Genomic DNA, 13,368 nt, shown 5'->3' with positions numbered 1-13,368 from the left:
TGCCTATTGTAATTAATTCCATTAAAAGATGTGATCTCACTGAAGATATTGACCCCCATGTATTTTATTTTAGGTACCAAATGGTGTGGCACAGGAGACATTGCTAAAACTTATTATGACCTGGGCTCAAACACTGAATTGGATAAATGCTGCCGTTCTCATGACCTCTGCCCTGTCAAAGTGCGAGCATTCGAGTCACGTTACAATCTTACTAATTTCTCTATATATACCAAGTAAGTATCTTTCCAATTCATTCCTGTTTAAAATATTAATTTGATTAAAATGAAAATAGCACACCTAGAAAACATGACTGAATGGAACTGAGATTGTCTTTGGATAGTCATCTAATTGTACTAAATGAGTATGACATTAGGAGACAAGATGATAATGACGATAACAACAATAACAATGTTTTTACAGCTTTCAGAGCTGCCAAGATATCATAATTTTGTCCTGCAGCAGTTCTTTTGCATGCTAATAAATCTATTGACACAAGCTGGTGTATTTCAGTACCTTCAAATACCACAGGAATGAGTCAGGATCAAACCCATCATCTTTGACTCACTAGACCAATGCTCTACTTTCTGAGCCACTCAGCCCAGTCATGGCCCTGTAGCTGTAAGTTTGCATTCAAGAGATATTAGGTTTGAGTCCCACCATTGGTAGTCCTGAAGATGATTTTCTGTGGTTTCCTATTTCCTCACCAGGCTGTACATTCATTAAAGTCACAGTCACTTCCTTCCCAGTCCTAGCCCTTTCCCATTCCATTGTCAACAAAAATCTGTATGTGTTGGTGGAACTTTAAACCCCTAGGAAAAAAGAAAAGTAAGTATGACTAACCCTTACTGTAAGACACACATTTACTCTTGTATGCATTCCATCATTATAAACCTGTTGTGGAATGTGCTGCCATGCCCCCTGCCTGTTGGCATTATTGGCCAAAGTTCAAAGGTTCATCAGAGGTACTTGTTCGCAGGATTCTTGGCAACCGATCTAGTCCTAAGCATTGAGGAGAGGTCTAGTGATAATGCTAGCCAGGGAAGTTGGGCTACATCTGAAAGACAGTGTTGGGTATTAAATTGCTGAAAGATCAGAATTCTCAGTTCATTCAAAAAATGAGATTGTAACTGATTGTATGATATCTCTGATTGCACAAGCAAAAGTTTCATACATAAACAAATATTGTGTTATAACTCATTCCCCACCATTTTGCCAGGAGTATTTTCAGTAAGCCACGGAATTACACATAACGGAAATTGTTATTCACCAGCTCATTCTCGCATTGTCTGCACCATTGAATCTGTTCTCACAACCGTTACAGAAATTGGTGACGGTAGTAGTGAGTCAGGGGTAATTGTGACATTGAAACTCATTAACACAATCCATCTTCCAGTAGACAACTACATGAATTGTGTGGATTCTTGATGAGCAATGGTAGCCGTTCATTTCTTCATACTCTCTGGTCTGTTTAGTTTTGTATCTATAGTCTTGGGCTGACAAGAACCCCTTTTACAAGTGATACTTTGCACTTAAACCAACCATTGGTTAACAGTGTTCACTTTTCTTTCATACCTTTGGATAATTCATTCAAATTCTTCCTCTCAAAGACCAAAATTATGACCCTGCTTAGACTCTAATAATTGCATATATAGTGCACAATGTTGCCACCTACTGATATTAAGGAGCACTTCAGCGACTTACAACGCACATTTTTCTTTACAGTCTTAAGGAGTCCTAAGAACAATAATAGTATGACACTAATTGTAAACATTGGATTCTGGACAATGATCACCAGAGCTTTTCTTTATTCTTATCTGCTCTTGCTGGGCTGAGTAGTTGTGACAGTGATAGAGCACTGGCCTTCTGAGCTAAAGTTGGCAGGTTCAATCCCAGCTCAGTCTAGTGGTATTTGAAGGTGTTCAAATAGAAATAGCCTTGTGTCAGGAGATTTACTTGCATGTAAGAGAAATTATATACTTCCATAAACATTAATAATAATTCCTCTCAGATCTCTCATAGCCTCAACTCTGCATGTTTATAGTAGTAGCAGCAGTAGGAGTGATAATGAGAAAATAATCACTTTACAGCATACACATATATATTTTTTTGCTATTTGCTTTACGTCGCACCGATAGGTCTTATGGCAACGATGGGACAGGGAGGGGCTAGGAGCGGGAAGCGACTGTGGCCTTAATTAAGGGAAACCACGGAAAACCATCTTCAGGGTTGCCGACAGTGGGATTTGAACCCACTATCTCCCAAATACTGGATACTGGCCGCACTTAAGCGACTGCAGCTATCGAGCTCGGTAGCATACATATTTATCTTAGCAGAACAAGAATATAGAATACCTACAATTTTCCTCAGTACATGCTGTACAGATAGCTCTAGCACATGCAGATAACACAAACAGATGACTCCAGCAGGTGAACAGCTGTCACAGAACAACGGTATATACAAGGTGAATCAGCTGCCACTGCCAAAATTGTTTTATGTAAACCACAGTTTTATATACATCCTGCAAACATCTGTCCTTCTGGTACACACAGTAAAACAGATATCTTTGTATTAGTGGCCTACACAATAATAGGATGCTGTTATGCCATAATATTATTAAATAATAGAAACCATGAGTGCACTCTCTAAGATCTGATATATAAATGAAACATCCGTGAAACATGAAGTGGGCATTGTGACCATGTTAAAACTATTGCATGAGCTGTAATCTACATGGATTGTGCTGCGGTGAAGTATAGTATTGATGGTAAGAGCAAGACCAACGCTACAGTGTACCAGTTTTACATGTGATGGGTTCGAGTCCAGGGCGGAGCTACTATTTTTTTTCTGATTAGATTTTCTCATCTCTTAATGTATGTGAAATATCCTCTTTCATGTACATTTTCAGTGAATGAAAGTATATGTGGCCCTAAGAAAGGCCAATGTGTCATCAGTGTCAGATGAAGAGGAGATAGGTAGTGGTACGGTGGGGGGACTAAACTACACTAACAATGGTTAGTTTTGTTAGCAAGTCATCAAAGTGATGATTTGCTTGGTTTATGCACATCTGGGCATGCCATTCAATGCACTGCAGCATAGCCGGTATTATTGATTTGCAGGTTTCAGTGATGAGTTGTCAAAGGTGCTAAGGATTTTCTGGATCCTGGGTGTAAAGTGTTTGTTTCAAATGCCACTATAGAAAGAAGTCTTTTGGTGTTAAATCCAGTGTCCTGGTGAGCTACCTATTTTCCTGGATCTCTCATTCAGATGATCACAGATGGCTAACGTCCAATTTGGTAAAGCTCCATTCTGTTAAAACCACATTGTTAAACATTCTCGAAGTTGCACATCCTCCAGCAGAAATGCAAGTTCATGGCATAGAATGTTCAGGTAGTGTGATCCTGTTAAATGGCCCTCAAAGAAATTCAGACCAATAAGGCGATCACCCAAGATTCCACACCATACATTCCCTCCCCATTTCACTTTATAAGCTGTCTGCTGCACCCAGTGGGGATAGTGAGCACTCCAGCAGTGCATGTTGTGGAAATTGACAATACCATTATTGTGGAATGACAATTCATTAAAGAACAGGACTTCTGACAGGAATGGAACATCATTTTCTAAATTTCATAACAGCCACTGGCAGAAATTTATTCGAGCTTTGAAATCCCATGCATGGAGCTCTTAGTTTAGCTGTAGATGGTAGGAGTGATATTTATGCACATGTAGTATTCGTAGTGCAGAAGCCTGGCTGATGTTCACCTGTTGTGCAGTTGCCTGTGTACTTGTGTGTGGGTTATTGCAAGCTGTGTCCAGAACAGCCTCCTCATTCTCACTGACATTATGGTCTTCTCTAGGAGAGGTGGTATTATCTGAAGTACCCCTATTGTTTGCAAACATCTTTCAGCACTGTGGAAGGTCTTTACAGTTGTATGTCACCTATCCAGATACCTTTCCTGATAAATGCATAGTGCCTGCAAGGAATTCTCCCTTACTTGCTCATAAATAAGGAGCATGTCGACATATTTGTCAGTGGCATATACTGAGGGCTACCACAGCTATTGATGAAGCCCAAGCCTCAAATGAGAATGATGGAAATCTAAATCACATTATCATGTAAGCATCTGACACATTGTTCCATTTACAAAACTTGAAAGCAATGAGTAAGAACATTGCTCGTATTTCTGAGAGCAAGGCATCGAAGACTAACATCACAGCCCAGGCCTTCGTCCCTCTCCCCTCGACTCCCACGTGTGGCTTGTTGGCGAATATCGGATAGGTGTAGGGAATGAGGGGATTGGAGTGCTAGGCTTTGTTCTGTCAAATCGCCACCGCTAACGAGAGAGACAGCAGTAGAAAGAGAAGGCCCAAAGACTCAAAGTTCTCTGGAAGTGTCCGAATTGATGGGATTCACCCATGTGCTACAGTATCACAAGTTTGTTTCTGCATGTGCAGGACATCTTACGGATTGCTTATAATTGAAAATTATTGGTGTATTTCACTAGTATTATTGATCTCAGAACAATTTAGTTTATCACAAGTTATAGTGTATAACATGACTGTGAGCATGTGATGTTACTTTTGTGAAATGGCTGAACTGTATGTAATAAAACAGTTGCTGGATAAACCATTCTCACAACTGAAATATGAAGATAAATTGCTGATAGTTACAAAGGTAAGCCTACCCCACCTCTTCCTCAGTTACAGTGTGAGCAGAAGGAGAAAAACAAGAATCCATACAAAAGGTATTTCAACGTAAATAATTACGAAAAGTACAGTATTTATGGTTATGTGACTCATGCAAACATAACAAACTTTATTGTTGGCCATGCTTATTGTTTGCAACTGAGAAAACTCCCTGGAATACGACAGGTTTCGCAAGTTTAGCGTATTTAATTACTCCTTTACACTGTCTGCTTTAGACAAACATCAGAGATCAACTAGTTTTACAGTTTTGAAAATATTCAGATCTCAAAGGGTAAACCACTCATTAAATTTACAGAAAATAACTGCAGATAATGTACATAATGAGAAGGTTAGTAAAAACAGAAATGCACTTAAAAGACTTATCGATGCTGTGGTGATCCTTGGTAAACAAGAATCTTCATTTAGGGGTCATGATGAAAGTGATGAGTCATTAATTATGTAGAGTTACCACACTTTTTGGTTAATTACAATCAGGTTTTATCTCAACATTTGAAGACACTTACAGTTTTTAAAGGCGTCTCACCTGTTATACAGAATGATCTAATTGATGCTCTGATTAGTGTTACAAGTGATCAAATTAAATCAGATATCAATAAAGCAACATTTATTTGAATTATGCTTGATGAAACTACTGATGTAACAAACAGAAACCAATTGTCAACCATTGTGTGTAATGTTGATGATGGAGAGAAGTGCCAATAAAGGTTTCTTCATTTCACTTATGTAAGTTCTGATCGCACAGCTTGTGGTTTGTTTGAACACATTAACAAAACTGTAGGCAATATAAACTGTTCCAAAAAAACAAGTGGCACAAACATTTGATAGCGCTGCAGTAATGAGTGGTCATGTGTCTGATCTCTAAGCTTTAATTAAAGCCCAGTACCCTGCCGCCACATTTATTCACTGTTACAGTCACAGGCTAAATTTTATACTTTCATAATCTGCAAACTTCATTAAAGAAACAAGACAGTTCTTTGTTTCCCTTAAACTGAGCTCGATAGCTGCAGTCGCTTAAGTGCAGCCAGTATCCAGTATTCGGGAGATAGTGGTTTGAGCCCCACTGTTGGCAGGATGGTTTTCCGTGGTTTCCCATTTTCACACCAGGCAAATGCTGGGGCTGTACCTTAAATAAGGCCCATGGCCGCTTCCTTCCCACTTCTAGCCCTTTCCTGCCCATCGTTGCCATAAGACCTAACTGTGTCGGTGCGACGTAAAGCACCTTGCAAAAAAAATTATTTCCCTTAATGGATTGCCTGATTTTTTCTTGCATTCTACTTCACATAAAGAAGCCCTAAAAGACTTTACTGAAAAGAAAATGCCAAGTATCACCCCTACATGTTGAAATTTTGCATCTAGGCTTGTAAGTACTGTTTATGACTACAGAAGCCATCTCATTGATTTCTTTTTCATCCATCAAAGATGAAGGAAGGGACTGGTCTAGCAAAGAAGTCAGTATGGCTTTGGGCTTTGTGCGATTTCTTTCTAAAATTCAAACCATTTTTTCCTGAACATATTCAGTAAAAGTTTTACATTTTCTGATGTACTCTTTGATATTTTAAAAAATAAGAGCATGGACATATCTTATTGCACAGAAATATTAAATTAATTTATACACACACTGCAAAGGATCAGAGACACAGGATTTGAAGAAATGTGGTTACAAAGTGTAAGTGATTATGAGAAAGAGAGAAGAGAGCCTAGGTCAAAAAGGAGAAACTGTAATGAAGTGGAAGTGTATTCAGGGATCTTTTGTGAAATTCTCGACACTGTTATGTCTCAAACTACATAGGAGGCTTGCAGTGGTGTCTCAAAGGTGCACTAGCGCCAGTGTCTTAGAAAGGTATGGCATTACAACTGATGAGCCCACTGCTACACTGGGGCGAAACACTGGTAATTTCACAATTGAAAAAGCCTAACATTTGCAATCGATGAAATTAAATTATAGTTTCCTTCTAGGAACCTTATTTTTTGAAGAATGCTTTCAATTTTTGCAGTCATAAAGCACTTGTATGTAACTGATTTTGGACCCTTGCGCTTGCCTTCATTATCATTTGGTTGCTGCTGTTGGACCTGAACACATTTCACCTGTGCGCATAGGTAAGTGATCTGTTTTCTGAAGTTTCACAGGCCCCAAAATGATTTAAACAAAGCAAACTCCTTGTCTTTACTTAATAAAGTCCACATTTCTTACTATAACCACAGGCTTTCCCACTGAATTTTTTTTCAACAAGTTTCCCTGCGGTGGATACGTACGACTCTCATAGATGTTGGGCCCCTGTAAACAACAAGCATCATCATCATCTTTCTTGTTGCCAACTGTTTCCGGTGATTCTGAGGCTGATGTTTACATATTTTTCCTGATTCTAACATTTCCTCAGTTTCGTGTCTAGGTATGAATCTTGTGTTGTATTGCAGAATGAAGTTTCAGCAATGTCACTTTGATTTCTTAGCTTGGTGATTGGTGGGGATGGTCCTGTAGTCCTTTGAGGAAGCTGAGGTTGATTTTTTGCTATTTGCTTTACGTCACACCGACACAGATAGGTCTTATGGTGACAATGGGACAGGAAAGGGCTACGACTGGGAAGGAAGCAGCCGTGGCCTTAATTAAGGTACAGCCCCAGCATTTGCCTGGTGTGAAAATGGGGAAACCATGGAAAATCATCTTCAGGGCTGCCGACAGTGGGGTTCGAACCCACTATCTCCCAGTTGCAAGCTCACAGCTGCGCGTCCAACCGCACGGCCAACACACCCGGTAGGTTGATTTTTTTAGCATAGTGATCTGTACTGATGTTGATTCCAGAAATGGAGGATGCTCGGGATTGGTACCAGCCTCCATAGATGAAGCCGCGGTATTTACAATATTTGTTCTGTAGTACTTTGCAGTTGTTAGATCTGACAATAAACACTTTTCTAAATATTCCACTGTGCTGTTATCAGAATCATCATTGTCGGAACATCCTTAACCGCTAGAAAACTCATAGTCTGGATCATTCATGTTCAGTCCTGGAAATAAAGGCTAGGTGCTAACTTCTAGATTTATACTTGTTTTGGACTAAAACACTTACAGCTGCTGTGATTTCACTCTTATGAACCTACTGTGGACCCTGGTGTCACAATAAATTGCTTTTATTTACAACAAAATTCAACCTGGGACTTAAATTTAAAGGGAGCATGAACAGCATTTGGAAAGCATCAGTAGGCACACAATGTGAGAAGAACTCAAAAACTAACATTTCCTAAACCACTTTGGCTCTCAGCAGCCTTCCCTCTGAGTAGGAGTGAAGGTTGCTGCTTGGTTGCCAAGTAAGGGAAAGCAAGTAGATGTAAGGTAAAAATTTACACTTCTGATGGCACCCCATACTTCCCGAAAAGCTGTAGCCAGAGAATGTGTCGATGTTGGACTGTGGGATCTGGAACTAAATTGCTGTTCTAAATCTTCCCAAGGGTGTTCTATTGGGTTTAGGTCGGGGCTCTGGGCGGGCCAGTCCAGTTGTAGAATATCCTTTAACTATTGGCAAACGGAATCTGCTTTATGACTCGGAACGTTATCATGTTTGTATAAACACTGGTCATCACCGAACAAATTTTCCAATGTGTCCATCCATCCATCCATCCATCCATCCATCCATCCATCCATCCATCCATCCATCCATCCATCCATGTAAATTCGACCCTAGCACAGTATACCAATGACACAGTCTTTTAAAGAGCCATGAAAAATAATGGTGATCTGGTAAAATTCCAATCAGACCTGGATAGTATAGCTCTGTGGTGTGATGTAAATAAAATGTGTATAAATGTAAGAAGTGTGAATATATAAGACTAAGCAGAGTTAGACAACCATTCCAGAACCAGCTTACTCTATGTGAAATCCATCTACCGCCTTCTAACTCCATTAGTTTCATATTATGGACAATCTAAAATGGAATAAGCAGGTGCAGAAAGTGAGGTGTAAGGCATACAGTACACTAAGTTTTGTCCGCAGATGTCTCCCGGGAGGAAGAAGGTAAGCCCTACAAACAGCTTATATTTCCCTGGTGTATATATATATACGTATATGGTCTTCCTTCCTGGCACCCAAGAAGCAACAGAATATATGAGGTAACTAGAAGGTATCCAGCGACGAGCAAAACGTATAATTAACAAACACAGCCAGGTCATTGCCACCAGTGAACTCATTATGTAGACAAATAGACGTAGCCTTCCTTAAGAAATCCCTGACAGACAGCACACACCTCTCCCCTTTCCACTGCCTGCATCTTAATTACCACTCTATTAAGAGAGGCCAAGGAGTTACTCTTGTTCCACCCCTCGGCAGAACAATATCGTATTTAAATGGATTTTACGTACGCTTCTGCTTGGCTCTGGAATCTTCTACCATCTGAAGTAAAACTGCTTCCTCTTCCTCACTTCCTCCAAGCAATAAAGAAAATGTATATGTAAATAGAAACCCATATATAACTTGTTTAAATCAATATTTCAAGAATGATGTGTGCAAGTACAATTGAATATGGGTGAATGTGTACCGGTATTTGTGCAGGTGTGAGAGTGGTTGTGAATGAGTGTGTATATAGGGGTATGAGTGATTGGGTCTTCTTACTCTAATATGTATAGCATAAATCAAGATAGTTATTATTCTAAGAGTACAGTGTTTGGAGTGTAGGCCTAAATATGTGAACATGAAATTATCTATACACATGTAAATATTCAGTAGAGTTTATGTAAACATACATGTGGCGATGGAGGCACTTCCGTGTATGTGGGGCTTGCCCTTCTCCATCTACCACTCCAAGATTGTACCTGTACAATTTAATAATAATAATAATAATAATAATAATAATAATAATAATAATAATAATAATAATAATAATAATTTGCATTTAGGGCTATCACCCAGGAGACAGATTACCTATCAGTTGTTTACCTAGCTTTTTCTTAAACATTTTCAAAGAACGTGGAAATTTATCGAACATTTCCCTTGATAAATTATTCCAGTCCCTTACTCCTCGTCCTATAGATGAATATTTTTCTCCAATTTGTCCTCTTGAATTCCAACTTTATCTTTATATTATGATCTTTCCTACTTTTAAAAGCTCCGCTTAAGCTTATTCTTCTACTAATGTCATTGTACATCATCTCTCCAATGACAGCTTGAAACATACCACAAAGTCGAACGTCTCGTCTCCTTAAGTCTTCTCAGCCCAAAGTTTGCAATATTTTCATATCACCCACAACAAATTGTGTTGCTTTCCTTTGGATCTTGTCCAGTTCTCGTATCAAGTAGTCCTGGTGTAAGTCCCATATACTAGAACCATACTCTAATTGAGGTCTGTCCGACTCGTTGGCTGAATGGTCAGCGTACTGGCCTTCGGTTCAGAGGGTCCCAGGTTCGATTCCCGGCCGGGTCGGGGATTTTAACCTTCATTGGTTAATTCCAATGGCCCGGGGGCTGGGTGTTTGTTCTGTCCCCAACATCCCTGCAACTCACACACCACACATAACACTATCCTCCACCACAATTACACGCAGTTACCTCACATGGCAGAAGCCGCCCACCCTCATCGGAGGGTCTGCCTTACAAGGGTTGCACTCGGCTAGAAATAGTCACACGAAATTTTAAAAAAAACTGAGATCTTACAGCGACTTATATGCCCTCCCTTTTATATCCATAATACAATCCCCAAATATTCTCATTCATATCCATATGAAGAGATCTGTAACCCTTCTTAACAACCTAGTCAATATGATTACGTGAATGAAGATCATTCCTTATAATAACACCGAGTTACTTACGGTACAGTGTTCCTCATCAACACAGTAAATAAAATTGACCGAGCTCGATAGCTGCAGTCGCTAAAGTGCGCCCAGTATCCAGGAATCGGGAGATAGTGGGTTCGAGCCTCACTGTTGGCAGCCCTGAAGATGGTTTTCTGTGGATTCCCATTTTCACACCAGGCAAATGCCGGGGCTGTACCTTAATTAAGGCCATGGCTGCTTCCTTCCTATTCCTAGGCCTTTCCTATCCCATCGTCGCCATAAGACATATCTGTGTCAGTGCAACATAAAGCAAATAGCAAAAAATAAAAAAAATAAAAATAAAAAATTGAGAGAACTTTTCTTCTTGGCAAAACATACAACTTGACTTTTCATCCAATTCACCATTATACCATTATTTGCTGTCCATCTCCCAACATTGTATAGGTCCCCTTGCAGTCAGTCACAATTCTGAAACCATTTACTACTCTATGCAGTATAACATCATCAAGAAATAGCCTTGTCTGTGATTACAGTTCTTTACTCGTATCATTTGTACATATAAGAAAACATTAAAGTCCAATAATACTGCCTTGCTGGATATCCCTTTTAATCATTACAGGATCAGATAACAATTCACCTACTCCGATTCTCTGAGTTCTATTTTCTAGAAATTTAGCCACCCATTCAGTCACTGTTTTGTCTGGTCCACTAGCCCTCATTTTTGTCAGTAATCTTGTATAAACTACGCTATTAAAATCCTTGGATAGGTCAATAGCGATACAGTCCATTTGATCTCCTGAATCTTAATATCTGCTATATCTTGCTGGAATCCTACAAGTTGAGCTTCACTATAATAACCTTTCCTAAACCTGAACTGCCTTCTGTCAAACCAGTCAGTAATTTTGCAAACTTGTCTAATAAAATAAGAAAAAATGCTTTTTTAGAGCTTAAAAATAACACATGACAAGCTGATGGGCCTGGAATTTTTTCTACACTACGTTTGTCACTCTTCCCCTTCCCTTGTATGCTGGGTCTACTATTGCAACTCTCCATTCATTTTGTATTGCTGCTAAATGCAACAGTAATAAAATAAGTATTTCAGATATGGCACTATATCCCAATGCATAGCCTTTAATATATCCCCAGAAATCTTATCAATCCCTTCTGCCTTTCTAGCTTTCAAATTTTGTATAGGGCCGATGACCTAGATGTTAGACCCCTTTTAAACAACAAGCATCATCTTCATCAATTTTGTATATTTTTCTATTTATTATCATAGCTAAATGTCAGTAATTTGCCAGTATTAGTCACCTTCTCTATCTAGGAATTATCTGTATATAATGCCACCATAATGCCACCTACTCCATACTTAACTGTTAGCGCTATACATTCAGGCAGAGAGCAGTTCCCGGGCATTCTCCGTACCCAAATCCTCCCATCAGATTGCTACAATTTACAACATGATTCATCACTCCAAATTACTTGTTTCCACTGTTCCATTGTCCAGTGGTGTTGCTCTTTACACCATCCCAAGCAGCACTTTTTATAAGAGAGGAAATATTTGGTTTACAAGCAACTGCTCAACCATGAAACCCAATGTTGAAAGTCGCTAAGCTTACCTGATCTACCCATGTTGCTCTTTTGTGGTTGCACTGAGCAATACAAACTCCTTACCTCCTTTAATATTGATCTGGTGCATCATTTGTTGTTTTTACTAGTGTACAGTTGTGTCTGGATACTTTTGATCACATAGTATACATACATCAGTATGGACACCACATCCACACACATATACTAAGTACATAGCGCTATTTACCGTGCTGTTTCAGGCTCCTTATATAAAGCAGTAACAACAATAGTGAAATTACATCAATAAAGGTGCTGATTCCCTTTGTGTTTGATTTGTTTCAGGTCTCATTGCGACTGTGACAACATGCTGTATTTCTGCTTGAAGTCTGCCAAAAATCCAACAGCCGATATTCTGGGTAACCTCTACTTCAATGTTATTAAAGTACCTTGTGTGGATGATATTTATGGCCCAACGTGCAAAGGGTCAGACTGTGTGGATCGAAGTTCTCCAGGCTCACAAACTCCAAAGAAGCGACGATTCAGAACTCAGATATTACGATATTAGATTCATACACTGTATATTTGTTATGTAAATAATTTATAATTTATTAAAGCTTAATCTGTTGAAAATTACTTATTCACATCTTCATTTTTAAAAATATTTATTTTCAGAAGCACCATAACATGTTGTTTCACTCACTGATTTACTGTAATGTAGCTGAATGTGTAGGCCTATATATTTGGCAGAGTAAAAGTGTGAAGCATTGTAGAACACTGATGGTATTCTACTGAGAGGGAAGAAAATATTCCCCTCTCGCTGACATTTCATATAATGGTGGATAAGGCTGATGAGGGAATCGACCAGAATATATCATCCCCAAATACACAATGACTGATAGCAGTACCTGTATTCAAGGCTAGAAACAGGATAACATCTGACCCTATTCTGCAGTTGCCAAGTTCCTAAAAAGCATGCAGTTATTTTCAGTAAGAATCAGTCACCACTGATCTGCATTTAGAGCTGTGTCACGTAGGTGGCAGTTTTCCTGTCAATTGTTTACCTAGCCTTTTCTTAAATGATTTTTTTTAAAGTAAGAAATTTATTAAACAGCTCCCTTGGTAAATTATTCCAATCCCTAATTCCTCTTCTTATAAATTAATATATGCCTCAACCTGTCCTTTTGAATTCCAACTCTATTTTCATAATATAATCCTTCCTACTTTTAAATATTCTATCCAGGCTTATTTGTCTATTAAGATAATTCAACACCATCTCTCTGCTTGGAACATACCGCTTAGTCGACCAGCTTGTCTCCTTACTCTCAAGTCTTCCTGTTA

The 13,368-nt window shown here is 39.0% G+C and overlaps 1 protein-coding gene across 1 annotated transcript in view; it reads left to right on the top strand.

The window, feature by feature from the left end:
- The window catches only part of LOC136863215 (group 3 secretory phospholipase A2), a 204,265-nt gene extending 191,627 nt beyond the window's left edge, over positions 1-12,638 (top strand). The window contains exons 3-4 of the mRNA XM_067139585.2: positions 74-233; positions 12,373-12,638. Of these exons, the coding sequence (XP_066995686.2) occupies positions 74-233; positions 12,373-12,595 (383 nt within the window). The 3' untranslated portion in view covers positions 12,596-12,638. The remainder of the gene's footprint in view (positions 1-73; positions 234-12,372) is intronic.
- The last annotated feature ends 730 nt before the right edge of the window (positions 12,639-13,368 follow it).

Source organism: Anabrus simplex, chromosome 2 (genome assembly GCF_040414725.1).
Source record: "Anabrus simplex isolate iqAnaSimp1 chromosome 2, ASM4041472v1, whole genome shotgun sequence".
Classification (NCBI taxonomy): domain Eukaryota; kingdom Metazoa; phylum Arthropoda; class Insecta; order Orthoptera; family Tettigoniidae; genus Anabrus; species Anabrus simplex.
Note: the sequence above shows the minus strand (reverse complement) of the source record. Positions and strands in the feature narration are given on the sequence as shown.